The following is a 19489-nucleotide window of genomic DNA, read 5'->3' on the forward strand; positions in this document are numbered from 1 at the left end:
ATCAAGTCTAACGAACTGCTTTTTATCTTTGATTTGTGAATTTTACTATCATTAGGATTGAAATCTCAACTTATTACTCATGATACGTGCTTTATTTTGATTTTTTATGATAACAAAAAAATGATTATCATATTAAATATTACTCCCTCCATTTTATTAAAAATGTTTAACATCTTACCAAAATCAAAGTTACTTTTAATATCTTTTTTCCAACATTGTCTCCACCTTTATTTATATTTCACAATAATTCAATTTTAAAATTTGATTTTTTTTTTAAAAAAATTTGTTTGAAAATAAATCCATTAACATCACCAGCAAGCCACTATTCTTAAAGAGTTTAAATTTCTAATCCCAAAATACCACAAACAATTTGGAATGAAGGAGGTATCATGTCCTCCTACTTGTAAATAACTTGTCAATGAACAAGAAGAACTAAGTAGCGCCTTGTTTGCAAACAAGTTTTTTATCAAGTTTGTCTGTTACAAATTTTTTAAAATTTTAACCATGATAACCTCAAAAAATTTCTCAAAGTTTTTAAACTATACATTTCAAAATATTCAAAAAAAGTACAATTCAAAAATTTTTTTAAAAACTACTAAAGTAAACTACAGTAAAATTTTAGACAAACATTCAAAAAACTCACTTGCCAAACAGATGCGTACTAGTTCAACAATTTTTCAAAGCCTAAAGGGCTGATGAAATAAAAAATGCAAGTCCAGTAATTAAACCGGTTTCATAAACCAGACAGACAGTCCTTAGAGGGATGCAGCATAAAAGACAAGCCAGGAGCCACTGCACCTTTGGTGGCATCAAGCATAAAGTCTGCACATACCCATGGGAGAAAGAAATGGAAATGGAGGAGAAAGAGTGCCCAAGATAAAAGAGGCATTCAAAGGGTAAGATGGTTTTCTGTTTCCTATTCAGCTATACCTTCCTTTTCTATGACTTCTCATGTACAGCATCATATGAACAACACAGAGCAGCCTCCAGATCACAGAGGACCCTCTCAATTTGCTACATTCGTATATATCATGTAACTAAATCCATCTAACAAAAAGAAAATGTAAATTTGCTTTTAAGCTGACTAAACTATGCCAACTTATGTACTACAACAACACTACAAATAGACCATATAAACTGATGCTAAGTCAGGTGCAAGCAGCAGTAATCAATCTTCCCGCTATCAAGCATTTTTCACAGCCTGTAAAGGACGCGAAATATGAATGGAAGTTTGTCTGCCGCAATAGCAATGATAAGACGATTTCCAGCATTTTCCTGTCCTCAACTCCATTAAAGCATTATCTATTTCCTTGTGGCTGAATTGCACCAAATTAATTATGGAACCTGTCTTTGATTTCTTTTAAGAACTTTGGTCTATCAGCATCAACACTCTCTTTCTTGGCTGAAGAATTAGCTGCTTGTTCCTTCAATGCTTCCTTCACCATTTTCTTCTTTTCAGCCTCTGCCTGATGTTCATTCTCGTCACGTGCTTTCTTAAACATCTTTGTGAACACTACCAAAATTTGTGTAACTGCATATACAAACCCCACAAAGAGAAATTTGTAACTTTGTTTTGGATCCCAGATGAGAAAACAAATTAACATGGACAACAGAAGTTAAACATTCCACTACGTTTGTACAGTGACCCATTTAACTATGCAAGTAAAATAGTTGAAGCTGCAACCAGGGTGGTCATACAAGCAATTCTTGTCCCCATGTCAAATAATGCAAGAAGATGAGCAAAATCACTTCAGCTTCAAATGTAAAGTAAAAAACAGTATTCACCTCAATCGCATAAAGAGTGACTGCTAACAAGTGGAAACTTGAGAGTAAATTTTCACTTAGTCTGACCCCATTAGAACAAGAAGATGAAATATAAACTGTCCATGGTCTCTGCGTCAGAAATCTCTCTGAATGCCATAAAAACGCTCAGTACTGTTTCAGTGCAGGTATCCATGGGCAATTCTGCATAATCATTCAGCCAGTTCCTTCAAATAAGGCAGGTTTATACATTTATGAAGTACCTATTTAGGACCTTTTACGCATGCCTCCCCTCGATTCAGTTTTCACAAGCAAAAATCACCTATCTTTTTCAGGATAGAACTTCGAAGATCTAGAAATTCTAAATGCAGCAAAAATAACATCATAAACATCAACAAAAGTAAACTTCATTAGAGATTGCTGAAGCACAGAGAACTAGGAGACAGATGTCTAAAAGCTTGGATGAAACTCTCATTGTTGATCTTCAGTCAAATTTTGCACTTGTAGAACCATATATCAGGGTAATATACAACATATTGGCAGGGAAAAAAAAATGGTCATGCATTACTACCATATGCTCTATTTACACCATTTGGTTCCACATTCTCCATACATTGATCACAAATACCATGCAGAAGGACTTTTTCTTTATTCTAATCAGATGTTTTAGTTCAGTTGGGTCATCAAGTCTAAAATAAGTGTGGAAGTCACATATTATGTAATACATCTAACAGTAACATAAATTTGAACACATCATGACACAGAGGTAGACAAACCTTGCTCAAAGGGGCATCGTGCTGGATCCTCTCCAAAATACTGGGATAATGAATCAGCATTTCTTCCCTGTAAAATATTCTTGTTAGAAATAACCATGGCTGAGCCAATTACAATCATAGATGAGATATAAAGGAAGAAAATAAGTCGTAAAGGCTCACCACTTCAGAGTAAAGTGTAATCAGTGACCTAACTTCGGCCTCAGCAGTATGAAGGAAATTCTTCAAGACCTGCAGGAACAAGTTCAATTAATGAATTCCACCTCAAAATAGAACCATACTTTATGACTTGTTCCCAGAGGTCAGCTGATTTATTTGCAATTCATTTTTTTGACACACATGTTACACAGATCAATCACAAAACAATGACATAATCAGTTCCATAACCAGAGAGATTGAAAAAAATAATAATAGCATTAAACTTGTTGCAGATGCACAACTTCTTAACGTTAATGCGTGCTATGTTCACAAGTTACTACATATTTTCATCGGGCAAGGAATCAAGTCACTCTGCATTAACTATACTGATGATAAGATGATTCACGAAGACGGAATAAGATAGATGAGAGAAGTACTAAATACAAGTTACTAGAAGGCATTTATCAAAAGTTGAAGACATGATCTCATTAAGCAATGGTTTGAAAAAGCATCTTTCACATTATCACCGGACTGCTTGGAATTTATTTGCTTCCACAACCCTGTCCCAATACTATAAATGATTTAGCACTATACATTTTCACCTGCAAGGGCTGAAGTGAAAAATAATCACGTGCATGCATGTACCAGATCCTTGCAGGTTTTCATTGAACTACTTTTCATAAAATAACTTTTGGGAAATCAAAAACGGCAAAACATGACAAAAATATGACCCTTCTAAGTATTCCAGCCTCAGATCTTAAAAAAGCAAATCTAGAAGAAACATTTACAGTTTTAAATCTCAGACCGCCAAATAAAAGTTAAAATTAGACCAGGAAAATTACAGATGTATTTCCTGCCATATATGGGATATTAAAGTGATCCAGTAGTAGTCAGACTACAGAAATCTATGTTTGATTCAATCTTGACATCTCTTCTTACTTTAACAGACTACATTGCTTGGATTCTTCCAAGTCTCCGCTTCTCTTCTGATATTAAAAACAACCAAATACCCATTGATAACCCCAGAAGTATATTTTGCTACCTTATTAATTTGCAAGAGAAGTAGCCAAATTTACTGTTGTTGGCCTTGGAGAAACATAAAAATCTAAATATCCAGAATTACTTCTCATGGACTTCACTACAGGTCTCTGGAATGCTTGACCTTATACCACAATTAGAATAACTAGGAGAAAACGATTTTATCAATGTGGATTAACCATCAAGTAAGAAAACAGCATTGATACTAAGCACCTGAAAGATAAAGGTACCATTAATCAGTATTAACAACATCACTCAAAAATGAAAAAACAAACCACCCAAAAGACAAGGAATAAGGCAATAACCAACAGAGATCTCTTCAAATGCAAAATGTTGCACAGTTTCAATAAAATCCAAGCAGAGGTATGAGAAGAGATATACCATGAGATAAGAATTGAGCTAAAGGTTTGTTAATAAACAGCCTAAAATTACACAGGTATTTCTCACCTTCTGAAAGCCTAAGGATATTGCACCATCATTCTCAGATGCTGTGAGTTCCTGCTCAACTTTTTCAAGACCTTTGCTTACTGCTTGCATTTCTTCCGCCAAAGACTTAAGTTGGATCTAAGAAATTATTATGGGCACGGAAGAGTCGAACAAGAAATGATATTTCAAGTAAGAAATCTTCCAGTTCCAGAAAAAGTATAGAATAAGATTAGCTATGGAAGATTTCAAAGATGTCGCTGACATACCTTGGATGCAACTTCCAAATGAACAAGATCCTTATCAAAATCCAATAACTCTGGCATTTTCTCAGCAAGAAGCTAATGAAAACAACAATAGTTAGTAACCTGCATGGGCCAAGCCCCATTAATGGGTAGCTGAACACTACAGATGCACAAGTTTGCTCCAAGGAAAAAAAGTAATCATGGAAAAAGAATGATGTTACATATTTATTATTGAGCTAATATATCATTCAAAAAATTCCAGTTAATCGAGTCAATGCATGCAAATCTGATTTCTTTAGATAAGAACAAAATTGACATCAATTTATTCCATATCCTCAATATAAACATCAAAGGAAACATTGCTCTTTGGACTATTATTTTGCATACATTGAACACTGTTATCATATTTCAGCAGTTTGGCCCAACTGCTATGAAATTAAGAAACTATACAAATTTAATAGTTTTTATCTTGTGCTGTTAACTGTTCAAGGAACATGATATACGTAGAGTTCGAATTAATTGAATCAAGTCAAAACTTTCATAAATCTTAACCAAGTATATGATTGGCAGTTGAAGTGCATGCTAAGTTTTGATGAAACTAATCACATATCCCATGTTAGCAGTAACTTATACCTTGCATGTAAAACAAGAGATTTTGTATATATATATATATATATATGTGTGTGTGTGTGTGTGTGTGTGTGTGTGTGTGTGTATTATGTATTATGTATGTGTGTGTGTGAGAGAGAGAGAGAGAGAGAGCTGCAATTCTCTATAACAATAGTTAGAGGGGCATGGTATAAATCAGTAAAACATCAGTAATACAGATGGAATCAATCCATCACTGGCATAGGAGATTTTGTAGTCTAGGCTGTTGCTATTGTTTGATAGCTCATCTTTTAGCTATTTTTGATAGAGTAACTGACATTTAGTATGTGAAGTACTTCCTTTTATCTTTGTATCTTTCATTTTTTTAAGCAGGGAAGAGGTGGGATTTAAGAAGCGGGGAGGGGGCAGGGGGAATTCAACCTAGGACCCCTAATTCCCAGGGCCTCATCCTTAGCTACTAGACCAAGGCCTCGCTGGCATAGTGTGAAGTACTTGCTTACGGGAAATATGTGAAGTACTTGCTTACAGGAAACAGGAAAATTATCTCTTCAAGTTTTCTGGTCATTTTCTAAAAGATAGATCCCAAACCAAGCTGCCACAAAGTAGCCAAACTTTTAGTATTTTACATATTCATTACTCCTCACATTCTTAAAAACAATTTACAAAATAAAAGCACAAAAAGCCCTATGTCCCATTAGACTGACAGTTGAAGTTAGAAGATAGCATATGAAACTTCTAATACTGGCCAAGGAATGAGATCCATGAGGAAGACATTTCACGCCAAAAGGCTGCATAACAATGACTGATATGGCAACCAAGTTTAAACAAATCGAGGGCATATTTACATTTATCACAAGCCCTTTCAATCATGAACTCGAACCACATCAGACAAAAGGAAAACAAGTTTGTGCTAGAGTGCAACTGCAAAACAGGGTGAAGCACACCGAAAAAAAAAAAAAGGAGTGAAGCACAAAGAAGGCAATTTGCACATTACGAAGAGTAACAGATTCTTTTTCTGCCTTTTTGTAAACTCTTTTCCCCCCTCCCCTTTCTGTATCATTATTCCACTGGATCCAATCTAAATGGACAAACAAAGAATAAAATGCCCTGATGGTAAAAGCAGATAACGTAAAACATTTCCCCTTTTTTACTTTTAGACCTTCTGTCTTGTCTTGTTTCGTTCAGTCACTGGACATCTATTAGTTTTATCATTTGCCAACTAAGTGCCTGTTGTATGATCATTAGATAAGCAGCTTAAGAATGTAGATTACATGACTCTGAGCTACTAATAGTTAAAATATTTTCCCTGGTTTCCCCCCACCATCTGTTCTTTTTTCTCTTCTTTCCCCATTGCTAAACCTTTCTTCCATTTTATTTTCTCCTTCCAATCTACTTCCCCTTTCTACCTGAGCATTTTCCTCCTTCCCCCACCAAATCCCCTCAAACCCAAGGTACTTTTTTATACTAGTCCTTTAAAATGGCAGGCCCTTTCCAACAAAAGCAGAACTTTACCCCGTATTCTACATGCATAGTCTTTTTTTTTTTTCCGTCCATGTTAAGATATTTAATGGTGATTATAAATTTGAACTTCGATATTTTTCACAATTATGAAATGGATGTGCACTTTGGATTGCTGACAGTTCGTAATGATTTTCATGCTTCTTTGGATTTTAGCACATCCATATCAAGCCTTTTATGATCTATAGAACCCTAAGTCCTAATATGTAATTTCCTTTCATGTAATTGCATATCTTATTTTGCTTAGAGGATTTAAACATATACTGTGAACAACTTCATGCTTACAACAAAGCATACACCTTAGTTTGCGAACAAGGCCCAAAGGCTTTCTACTCTCTGTGGTGCCTTGACCTCTAACTGCTAGGATGATTTAACTTGATTGATTTCAACAATTAAATTCTAACCGCAACCAGTATCTACATTGTCTAGTGCAGTCTACATTTAGTCAGATATCCTCTCCTGGTTCAAAATTGGGTTTGGACAATGCTGTCCCTCAACATTGAGAAGACAGCAAGGCCTAGAAATCAGATAAGTCCTGGAGATGGTTATCTACTTGATAGCTCCAAAAGACACACAAAAGAAAGGCAAGAACAGCAAGATGTGACACAGTTGTCTACAGCTTACCATATGTACAACCAGTTTATGAATCAAAATCACAATACTTGCATTCAATTGTATGACCAAAAGATCAGTTACCCCAATGCAGAAATCCTAAATACACCAAATAAAAAGCGAATGAATGTACCAAAGAAAATATTCTACCTTGCAGAGATAATGCATCAGGGTCATTTTGTTGTTTATGGCACGAGTATCAGACAATTTAAGAAGACTATCCAATTTAAATCCAACAGCAGATCCTGAAATATAAATGCAAATGAAACTTAATGCAATCCGAGGCAATCCAGGAAGCAACACCATATATATCAAAAGCAAGATCGACCCCATGGCACTTACCTCTAGCCGTTCCCTGATTCAAAGCATTACCCAAAGTTAAAATTGTTTGCATTATCTGGCGTAATTTTGCAGATTCTTTCACCTACCACAACAGTGACAAGATCAGATTGAAGTTTAAATGTGATCTGCACTGTCAATTTCGCATTTCCAGAATGGACATACCTCTTTTGTAGCATCGTTGATTGTATTCAGGTTGGATCTCAAGTCATTAACCTAATAAGAGTTAAATCCATGAAAGTAAGCTGAAACTAAACCTACATTCAACTATCAACCACACCATGGACTACCAGATTACTTACCTGACTGGAAAATGTAATTGTAAATGAAAAGACTCTTAACTTGGATTCAACTCGTGGGACCTTCATAAGCTCCAAGAAAAACTGAAACATTCATTCTAACAACTTCAATTACCAATCAAAAATGTTTATACACCACTTCAAGAAAAGATGAGAAAAGGTATTCGGAAGAAACACCTGTTCACACTTCCCAAGCATTTCCTTGTCCCCATTGTAGTTCTGAAAATGGAGAGAAAAAAACAGAGAGAGAGAGAGAGAGAGAGTTTAAAGTATACCACAAATAAAAAATCCATGGAAAAATTTTTCAAAAAAAAAAAAATTACTGAAAACATCAATTACAAACGGAAGGCAATCCTCAAATGTTAGCTTAAATTATCTTCATAGCAGGCAATGGTTTTAGAATCACTCAATGGTCCCCTAGAGACTAGAGTCCTGATTCTGAAAAGAGAAACATTTTTTAGCGATGGTAAGGGTATTATCAAATCCCATCAGTTCAGCACAAGAAGTTCATTATTCATTTTTGCGTTCTCCACCTTATCAACGATTGGACTATCAGGAAAGAAAGAACCAAGTAAAAATGGGTTTGCTACAGAAGCTGCCCCTAACCAGGTAACCTTCGTTGCCCACACAAAGAGTATGGTGCGATATGCAAGCTCACAGTGGTTTTCTAGGTAATAAGTTATCCCAAAGTGCTCTGTTAGAAGATAAAAGTCGTAAAGAAGATATAACTCACTGTCCCAATTTTATCATGATGTTTGCTTTTTAGGTAGTGTCAAAATACCTTAAAGGCTTCAAATTAACCATCAAAAGTCAAACTAGCTGATTATCAAGTTTCATATAATAGTAAAGGGCTTCAGATTTGAAGCTATCTCAAACCACTATCGTAATAATGTGACATTTTGACAATAAGTACACATGATATCAAATGTACTTTCAACTATGTACTAGGTCAACAAAGAGAACAAAGATAGTTTTGAATTCAAGAAAATTCTATAAAAATGTTTGGAAAATGCTTTTGTTTCATTTTTATTCAAGTCTTTGCATCAACTTTTGAATAATTTCTGAATACTTTGCATAATGTCAATAGAAACAACATTCAAGGTTCTGCCAAGGTTTCTCCATTAGTTCCCAATAACTATCTGAAATGCTCCTTAAACTCTGCGGTTTTTAATTCTCAGACTGCCTATGTTTCTAATTCATTTCCATATTGACAAATTCCATATAGCAACAAGTGTATGGTAATGCTTCTATCTCGGTTGTCCCATATGAGACTCTATTGTTATATCTGATCACTACTTCAGCATGACAACTACCATTTATCAAAGAGAGGAAAAGTTCTGCCTCAGACTTAAGAGTTCCTCATCTTCTCCACTGTACTTCAATGTTTTGTCACAAAAATATATCTCATTTGATCAGGGAACTTTTTGAATGTGCTGAGAGCTCAACTTGTAGATCTAGCTAATAGTAAGTGTACATTTGTTGTCTTTCAACTACTACATATTCTCTTGTATAAAAAGGCTAATGCTCAATGTTACCATTCAAAAGAGATTATTTTCCAATCCACAGCATTTCACTATCAACTAAGAATGGAGATCCATTTTCATTGAGCACATATATTTTATAGATGGCTATGCCTCAATCGCCAAGACTCAGAAGTATATGTAGGAACACCTCCTGCACCTTAACCTAGCCGCATCAGGACACTTTATAAACCGCCTAGGTGCTAGGCAGTTTCTTTTAGTTTCTTTCTCATATTGTTCATTCTTGTCAGATGACATGGATTAAAGTAGCGAATGGTTAATTCAAAGATTGCAATTAAAGGGTAAACGTCCTCCTGATGATGATTTCCGACAGAGATGTTGTCAGAACCACAGAAATTATGCAAAGCAGGTATATTGTTAGATCCAGCTCAAAGACCTACAGAAAAGCATCAAATGTCTAAGAGTTCAAGTTAGGCTACGATTTAACTAGTTGGTGAAGAGGAAAATGATCTCCGAAATGAGACTGTAGAAGATGTTCAGCTTGGAACTCAAATCTGATGATAATGAGGATGTTCTTAAGAGTTTGCAAGAAAAGTATTAGGACTTGTCATGCTTCAGATTGTGGCTTTATTGTTGTATTATTTTTTACTTTAGATTTCAGTAGCTGATTCCTATTTGGTGTGATTAATGGTTAAGCATTTTCATGGCCAATATATTTATAATATATTTGCTAAGACCTCGCATCACTGAGACACACCTTATCCAGATGATAAGCCCCAAGAGACCTCAACAATTCACTACTCTTTATAGCCGCAACACATTAATCAATTATACCAAGCATTAAAATCTATAGGCACATTATCTGCATTGAACAATGTCAATAAACTTCATAAAGACAGTACAATCAAGGATAATTAGTGAAAGAGTTAATAAAAACTTGTAGCACAAATACACATCTCAGGACCAAATAATGAGATCTCAACATTTCAGGGCTCAGACTAAAAAGCTCAGAGGGCCTGGAATGATTAACCAATGACCATCCAAAGTATGGCATCACTCAAAACTGTCTTAACACAGAACAAGAATTAGCAAATTAATCCTGAATATTCCTTTCAAACTTTACAGACAAACATATGCAAGGATGGTCTCAAACAGAAGGAAAAAGGGGACAAAGTGAGACATACCTTCAATGTTTCCATCTCTTCTTTTGTAGGACAGAATTTTATAAGATTCTCCACTTGATCAATGTCCAGGGCTGATGAGTCCAAAGCCAAAATAGCCTTCTGAAAAGAAGGATGAATTTATAAATTAGACATTAGAATTTATATAAAATGCATGACTAGTGACACTGAATATTTGGGTAGAGCCCAGTGCCAAGAGAATAAATTACAACCATTCTACAGATCATATATGCTAAGAAGACTTTGACAATTGATCGGGAATTACGGATGGAAACATTGATGCAGGGAAAATTCAACCTTTGCAGCTGTTTAATAATAACTGAGATATTAAATAACCCACCAAAGGACATATTGATTATGCCAAAGCAGACCAAACACAATTACATCATTTACTCAAAACTGATATCTATCTTTCTATTAAGAACATAGGCTACTAGAAAAGATATATACCAGAAATCCGACAATTTAGAGTATTAACCGGAGATGAAAGATATTATATTACACCTCAGAGGTGGTGATGCGGTAAAGAAGGCCATGTACCCAGGGAGTAACAAAGGAAAAGGCAGTAATGAGGATTTAAGATCTACAATGCTGAAAAGGGAAAGGATAATGCAGCAGGCAGGCATAGTGATACAATTCAACTTCAACATCCAAATCCTCAAAAGAGCTTGGTGCAATTTCTAGTTAGCACCATTTTTAGGATATAATCAAAATGTTCTGCTCACCATGGTGACACAATTATACATATATACTGGCACTGAGGAACGAGTAATCAATCACAACATCAAATAAAAGCAAATGCAGCAACAGGTTAACATGTACGAGAAGCAACACTGCTATTCCAAGCATCACAAAGATAACCTACAACTTTGTATAACATGAGGAGTTGAGAAAATTCCCTTCTGAAATGACAGGCATTTCAAAGAATTAATAGACAGTCTAAGTCGATCATATCATGTTGAACTTCACCTTTAAAATGCAACTTCAAGATCAAAGAGGTTAGAAATGTCAGTAAACAAAGAAAACAGTCACCAATAACTCAATGTGCCTGACAGCCAAAACGTTGTTCCACTATAATGCTTCTTCTCTTAAGAAGGTATGAAGAAAGGAGGGGGGAGCGAAAATTATGAAAACAAGAGGCAGACACAGAATCTTTGATGATACAAAGAATTATATTTATATGAGGATGATGATGACAATAAAACCAAATAATAATTAAAAGAATAAGGATCTTTTAAACGTGTACAACATATTACGGGTTATGGCTATATAGGTTCTACGAAATCATTTTAGTTTAATAGAAACATGAATTCATTTGAAAGATCAGTAGAAGTCTTCTAAGTTCCCAAGTTCTAGATTCTCAATAAACTCAACCAATTCAATATAAAAAACTACACCAAGGCTCACAAGTGAGATTTTGCTCCACCAATATCATCAACTGAGCAGTATGATAATGATCAATTAGTCTCAGTAACTGAAGATGCTAGCATTTGACCTAAGCAAAAGCTCTACCATCTTGCAACATGCAGCGAAGTGGCTGCAACAACCACAAATTACATCCTAGGTCCTTCAAGTTGCCAGCCCAAATACATCATGCGAGCACTGACATTGTCCCTACAAGGATACACCTTTTCCAGTATGTTTACTTAATCAACATCATTTACAGAACTTGTTATCTAAGGAAGCATACTCCAAAGAATATAATGGATATAGGCCTAATAAAGCACCGGACTTTTCTGCTCACATTTGAACCAGCAAAATAAGTTTGTCAACTTTAGTACTAAACCAAATGACCATGAGTTTTATGCATCATCTTTAGTAGAATGCAAACCCGTAACCTCAAAAAATTGGAACTCAAAATCATTTTCATCCTTCAGCTCAAAAGCACACTGCATGACAATTACCGCTTAGCTACAACAGCAGTTTCAATAATCAAAATGCAACTGGATGCCAATTTCATCTACTTCATCTAAAATTTATTTGCCTTGCCCCAGTAGAAAGACTACATCCAAAAGAATGTCTACAACTTCATCCGCTTTTAGACGTTAATCCCACAATGCTCAATTATAATAAGAGAGATGAACTTACAAGCATATCTGGCAGCGGAATCTTAACTTTTGTAAGCATAATTTCACAGTTGTAGGCTCTGCGCAAATCAACCTGACAAAAGAAGGTTGACAGCCAGAGTAAGAGCAACGACAACAGGTTTGATAATGATACAAATGCAAGAATCTCATCGTGTTCCTAACCGGCCAAATGAATGGAAAAAAATACCACCTTACCTATTGGGACACACGAAAAGGTACTTCATGTGTACAAGTACTAAATTGTAAAGCTATACCACAACTAGATAGTGATGTATACTTTTCTATGATATTATGATTTTTTTGAAAAAATTAGATTGCTGCATTGTGTGGCAGACATGCTGTTACTCAATTTATGTACTTCAAGAGAAATATTTTTAAAAGCACTAAAAAGCTTTCCCCATTGCATTTTATAGTTGATTTCACAGGACCATTTTCATATTATCCAAAAGCTTGTCTCCACTTTGAATAGGCAACGCTATCCCTCTTCAACTTTGACCTTTTGTAAACACAATACCTTTTAGTTCAAACAACTAAAATGTTGACATGAAGTAGGTAGTTCTTGGAAATTAAATGGACTACCATCGCAATCAAAGGACTATGGTCAAAAGTTGGATTAAAAAATTTAATAATTTTGGACAGAGGGAGAAATATATTCTACCAGATTAGAATTTCAATTCAATGCTATCGTGATTAAGGAAAGACTGGAAGAAAAAATCAAACTATATTTAATTCCCTCTTTCCTGCACGTGTAATACCGATTAATTTCTTTGAAACTAGTCGGAATATGTATCAAAAGTCATATTCCACTTACCAGTTGCACTTTCTCTGGTTTGTTAATTTTAGAACCACGCCGACCTCCACCCTTATTACCATCCGAAGCAGAAGCCACTGAGAACAGACTTTCAAGCTCTGTTATATCAATTTCTGGCGCCCTGGCAAAAGCATTTAATGAATTGACATTAGAATTTTGCAAGATATCACTTCCAACAATTCAACACTATCCGAAATCAAGAGTGGAGACATTCATCCCACTATATCTTGCCAAGCTAAAGTATGGAAACAATGCCTAAAAAGGTTGATTGAGAATTAGAGGTACAAAATGTTGGTTATTGTCAATGTCAGTGAAACCAAAACCATGGAACAAAGATCAAATCATATATTTGATTAGATAAGGTTAACAAGACCTCTAATATAGCTTAGCAAAAATTTACTGAAAAACCTCTTTGTCTACGCACCCTGACTGATTTTCTTGCTTCTGAGAATCAGCCCATAAGCTCCCCTGCATTGCTCGCGTAACTTTCACCCAATGTAAAGGCTTCAGTGAAGCTTTCTTTGGGGGAATTGAAGAACCAGTGGAAACTCGACCTCTTCCATGACCAGTTCCTGAAAGTGTTCTTCCCCTTCCAGCAGCTGGTGGTGGTGGCGGAGCAGCACTGGAACTCTTTCCACCAGGCAGTGGAGGAGGAGCTGGTGCTGCACCACGCCCCAAAGGTGGTGGGGGAGCACCAGGAGGTTTTGGCGCTTGTGGAGGAGGTGGTGGAGGTGGAGGAGGTGCAGTTTTGGGCTTATTGGCATTGCCAAAAGATGGAGCAGGTGGTGGAGGTGGAGGTGCAGGTGCAGGTGCTGGTGAGAATGATGCTGATCTGCTGGTAGATGAAATTGGTGGAGGTGGTGGGCATCCTTTGGAAGAGATGGGAGGAGGAGGTGGGGGAGGGGGTGGAGGTCCTTTGGAAGAGATGGAAGGAGGAAGAGGTGGTGGTGTTGGAGGTGAGGCTAGAGATGTCTGTGAAGAGATGGATGAAGTGGCTTTAGGAGGAGGGGGTGGTGGTGGTGGCGGTGGCGGCGGCAGAGACTTTGCAATTTTATTGGAGGGAGGTAGAGGAGGAGGAGGAGGAGGGGCTGGTACTGGAGGCCCTGTACTCGAACTAATAAGTGGGAGTGGAGGTGGTGGAGTTGTCTTAATAGAACTACTAGGAAAGCTGGATAGGGGTGGGGGTGGGGGTGGAGGTGGAGGTGGAGGCCCTTTACCAGAATGATTAGGAGGAAGAGGAGGAGGTGAAGGTGGAGCAAGGGATGGAGAAATCACTTTTCTAGAGACCATAGGAGGTGGGGGAGGTGGAGGTGGTGGTGGTTGAGACACTGAAGAAGTTTTTCTATTACTAGAAGTACCAAAAGGAGGTGGTGGTGGAGGTGGTGGGGGAGGGGGTGGTGATGACTGAGGATCTATTGCACTTGAAAGAGCAGAGGAAGATAATGAAGGAAGCAATCCTGAAGACTGGCAGGACAAAGTTTCCATACTTGATCCATGCACTTCATTTGTAATTTCAGAATCACCACCAACGCTGACATGACTATCAACTTGGGAAGGTGAATGAATTGGATCAACTGCTTCTCGAGTCGATGGCTTCAATGAATTTTCAGAAGGCTTTCGATCAGAAGCTTCATCTGACATATAATCATGAGAAAGAGGATCATCTGAAAAATTCACCTCTGCTGCACCACCATAACTTCGATCGTTAGCCTTCTCAGAGTCCAGAAAATCCAGACTATCAGCAATACTAGAGGCATTATTTTCGTCTTCAGAGTCCAAAGGTGATGAATATCCATTCATTCTACTCCGAAATAGTGATAAATCTTTCACATCATTCAAGACAGATAATTGTTTGAGCAACCATAGAGCAGCATCATCACCAGTGTCTGCCCATTCCACACCACTAAAAAGTTCTTGAACTCTAGAAAAAGCTTCGATAGGAAGGCCACCGGTTTCTTCACCATCTAAAATAGTAGTTGGAGGTTTTGGATGAGAGATGCTTTCTACATCACCAAATAGCACCTGAACTTGACAAAGTCAATTTCATGAGATATTCACACACCACTAGAGCATGCAACCATATAACTTAAATGAGTTAGTAACATATCCAGACAACTCACCTCAGCTCGAAAACCTTTTGGATACCGTGCCTTTGAATCCCAAAGGATATCCAAATTCTCACAGTTGAGAACCAAGATGTTAGATCGAATAAAAGCTGTATTGAACATTATACGAAACATCATAACTTCTCTTTCTGGTTCCAAATCTAAATGAACGCATTCCAATACAACATCCCCATGCACCAAGCACTGAATATCAATCTTAATCACGTCGCTGTCTTTCTGGAAAAGGCCAAATATTTATATTATCTATAAAATGTCATGAAAATGATGCATACCAACTTAAATACAAAAAGTTTTCAATCAAAACCTGACAGTAATGTCGAAGATTTCTCTTTTTCTTGCTTGTCGAATAGAGCATTTGCGTTGATAGACCATCCTTACTAAGATGATTTCTACCAAAAATACGAATAATTGGACGGCAGCCCTTTTGGTTATCAAACCTTGGGATGGAACGAAGAATCAGACAATCCAAAGAGAGTGCTCGTTCAGGGGGAGGCCACTCCGGAGAAATATTTTGTCTTGAGAGATATTGGAGATAACGAAGCTGTGATGGGAATGGGTTTAGAGGTGATAACAACTGTAACAGACCTTTTGGACCCTCTCGATAAACCATTTCAAGAGTCTTCCTCTCGCCACTATGCAACTTTTTAAAAACCAAGAAACTAGCTAAAATAAATGCTAAAAGTGCCCAACCCCCTCTCTCACAATGAAGCAAGATTACATTCTGCTGGTTACCAACCGAAAGCCAATGCTCACAAACTCGAAGGAATTGATGAACTAATGACAACGGCAAGAGAGGACAACCCTCATATTGCCTCGGATAGTCCATGACAGTCACGTCATATTCACACAATATTTCTGCAAATTGGCTTCTCTTCTCACCTTCCCGGAAGTTAAAAGCAAGAAAGGATGACTCGGGGAATCCCTCATGTAATTCATTTACAATTTCATGCAAGTACAACTGATACATGTCCTCAGGCAATACTTCAGTCGTAAAGCATGAATCAAACACTGCATAAATCACAAAGAAGTCCAAACGAAACAGAGTAAAACTGTTAAATCCATACTAAAATTGAAAGAAATGATATAAAGTCATCAGCAACAGTCACATCAGCAATCAAAATTCAATCTTCGGACTTGAATTACCATATACTCTATCAACAAACTCAAGCAAGCCATCTGGGGGTCTTCTGTGAAAGAATCTACTCAGCAGGGACATAATAACTACTCAAAAAAATCACTTTTACATCCACTTCCAATGAACCCAAGAACCTGAAAAATATATGTACAAAAAATAAATAAATAAAACCGACATCCAATTCTTCTTTCAAACCAAAATGAACATATCAACGAAAAGAAAATACAACTAAGAGAAAATGAAGCTACATTGATGAAACTTAAGCTCAAAGCAAAGTCCACTACCAAAATAGAAGCATGTATTCCTACTAACCCATCAGCAAATTTGAGGAACATTAACAAAACCCACAAAACTTAAAAGACTGACAATAACAACAACTTTAATAAATAAGGGAGAACACCCACAAAAATTAGAGCTTTTATTAAGCCAATGCATCAAATTAAAGTGAGAAATTAACAAATTAACAGAATTTCAAACACCCAAATGGACAAACAGAAAAGGGTTCCTGAAGAAAATGAGTATTGAATTGCAGAAACCTGAATTGGGCAATCGGTGAAACTGAAATGAATGCTAGTACTGAGCTGAAAAACCAGCCTTTTCTTGTTAAAGTACCATTACACTACGTATAGGAGCAGTTAGATTACTGTTTTTGATATCCCACCTGGAGAATTGGGATGGCGGTGTTTAATGGGATTCGAAATCTTGAGCCTTTTTTTTTTTTTTTGATATTCTTGCGTGGGGTATCTATATCTCCAATGTCAAGATGGGATTTTGAAATTTCAAATGTGTAGTGAAGGGGAAGAGGAATTTTTTTCCCCTTTATTTTTTGGGTTAATGTTGTTTACTTCGTGTTGGGGGGAAAAGCTTTGAAGGTTTGTACTTTGGCATTACAGGAGTGGTACCTTTGCAAGAGTTGGGAAATTACTGGATCAGTAACATATTGTACTTTAATTGCTCTAAGACCTCTTTAACATTTTGACCCATCTATTATTAGACCAATATCTACAATACAAAAGGGTTATCTATTATTTTTTTAAAATTTTTTCCAGCAAGGAAAGAGTGAGATTTAAGGAAGGGGTAAGATTTAAGAAGCGGGGAGGGAATAGGGGGTTATCTATTATGTGAATGGATTAAAATACTCATATACTTATATTCTTGTACTTTCATGTAATTAGAAAAGTCATGTGGTGTGCTAATGTTAAAAAGCATTTGGGATTAGTCCAAATGTTCATATACTAATGTAAAAATAATTTTGATTTGTTTTAATTATAGAAAACTGATAAATTGACTCTTAGAGTAGCCATTTTGTAACGAAGTAATGAAAATTTGATTGAGCGAAACTGGAATTTGGAATTAACACATCAATTGTTTATAAGAAAATTCTTAAGTTCAAAACTGGGATATGGTAAAAATTACACATTCTTACTCTTCATAATTATTTATCCAACTTTTCCTCATACACACCATTAGAATTATGCTTGAATGATAGTAAGATATTAGTAGCTATTCTTGGAATTGTAGTATTACTAAATAGAAGTCAAATGATGACTATAAAAGATATCTATATACGTTATCAAGCAATACCAATTGACATTTACAATGAATTCTTGTTCATAACGTTATGTAGTAATTTTCAGCTAGATCTCAATTCCAGACCCAATATGCTTGAAGTGGCCATAACATTAAACTAAAAAGGGGTTGAGAATGTAGTTTTATTGGGTTAATTGCAATGTGCATTTTGAACTGCCACTGATTTACATTTCATGCAGCTTATTGTTAATTTGAGCACTTCAATACTGTATGCCACAGTATGGTGCGACACATTATTCAACTCAATTGAAAACCAATAACGTTTTATTTTTGTTAAAAAGATTTTAGAAGGATTAATATTATATGCACCGTCAATGTAAAGATTTTTTACACTAACAGGAATAAGTATATGATACATGGACAAAAAGTAAATTTAAAATTTGAATGAAAATGATGTGACGTTCATCTAAATCTGCTTGTGTAAAAAAAAAAAAAAAAAAATTACACTGGTCGTGTATAAAAATTAATCCCATTTTAGTAACCATGATTTGCATCTATTTATCATAATACTCATGCTTATTTTGGACCAATAAAGTATCTCCAAGAACAAAAGCTAAAAATATTTTCATTGGTTTTCAACTCACCTAAGCAATTTGCTACAATTTGGCTGCATAACATACTTAATTACAACAATAGTTTAAAATACAAATCACCAATTATTGATAGTTTAAGGGTATATATTGCAATTATTATCTAGTTAATTTTTTATAGTAATTTCCTTTTTCATTTCTGCTTCCTTCCATCGTCTCCTATTTTTTTGCACGATATTCATAGAATCTCCAATTCAATAGTTTGATAAATTTTCATTTTAATGACGTGGAGTCTGGCCCCTTTTTTTCCACTTTTCTGTCAAATAAGAGTAATACTCGTAATTTTTCCCAATTCAACATTTCAGATTTAAGAGATTATTACATGTCTATATGATTATAAAAAAATTAATTAAGATTTGACTAATAAATCTTCAATTTTTTATGCATTAAATTATCGATATCTATTGGAAACTCTCATGTACGTTTTTCTATGTATTTTTGTTAATTAAAAATTAATGACAGCAATCTCGAAGTTGGACATGTGATTGGTCGGCTTATTTGATCATGCTCATAGCAGTTTTTTTTTAAAATTTATATTATTCATTCAATCTTAGTTTACTTGTACAGTAATGCGGTTGACTAATTTTTGTTGTAAGGCTAGTTTATTAAGACTCTTTCCGAAATTGAAATGTAGAGTGTTTTGCAAAAACTAGTTTTTCAAATATAATAAAAATTTGTAAAAAGTACTCTAAAAGGTAATCTAAAAATTAGTTTAAATTTTTTTAAAATTTTA

General features: G+C 35.7%; 1 protein-coding gene across 3 annotated transcripts; it reads right to left on the minus strand.

Annotated features, from left to right (window-relative positions):
* Positions 1 to 883: 883 nt before the first annotated feature.
* LOC113781282 (formin-like protein 14) lies at positions 884 to 17319 on the minus strand. Of its 3 annotated transcripts, none has more exons than XM_027327191.1 (18): positions 17113 to 17319; positions 16585 to 16710; positions 15746 to 16449; positions 15436 to 15657; positions 13740 to 15337; positions 13316 to 13436; positions 12506 to 12577; positions 10421 to 10516; positions 7933 to 7974; positions 7759 to 7839; positions 7622 to 7672; positions 7460 to 7541; positions 7268 to 7362; positions 4403 to 4474; positions 4158 to 4274; positions 2697 to 2765; positions 2538 to 2604; positions 884 to 1531 (listed from the first exon to the last, which is right to left on the minus strand). In XM_027327191.1, exons 2-18 carry the CDS (start codon positions 16655 to 16657, stop codon positions 1332 to 1334), a joined length of 3762 nt encoding a protein of 1253 aa, XP_027182992.1. In that variant the 5' UTR covers positions 16658 to 16710; positions 17113 to 17319; the 3' UTR covers positions 884 to 1331. The 3 variants fall into 3 exon arrangements, with proteins under 3 accessions (XP_027182992.1, XP_027182990.1, XP_027182991.1); XM_027327189.1 differs by having other exon boundaries at positions 10421 to 10519; XM_027327190.1 differs by having other exon boundaries at positions 10421 to 10519; positions 17238 to 17312.
* Between the last annotated feature and the right edge of the window lie 2170 nt (positions 17320 to 19489).

This window comes from Coffea eugenioides, chromosome 8 (genome assembly GCF_003713205.1).
Source record: "Coffea eugenioides isolate CCC68of chromosome 8, Ceug_1.0, whole genome shotgun sequence".
Lineage (NCBI taxonomy): Eukaryota > Viridiplantae > Streptophyta > Magnoliopsida > Gentianales > Rubiaceae > Coffea > Coffea eugenioides.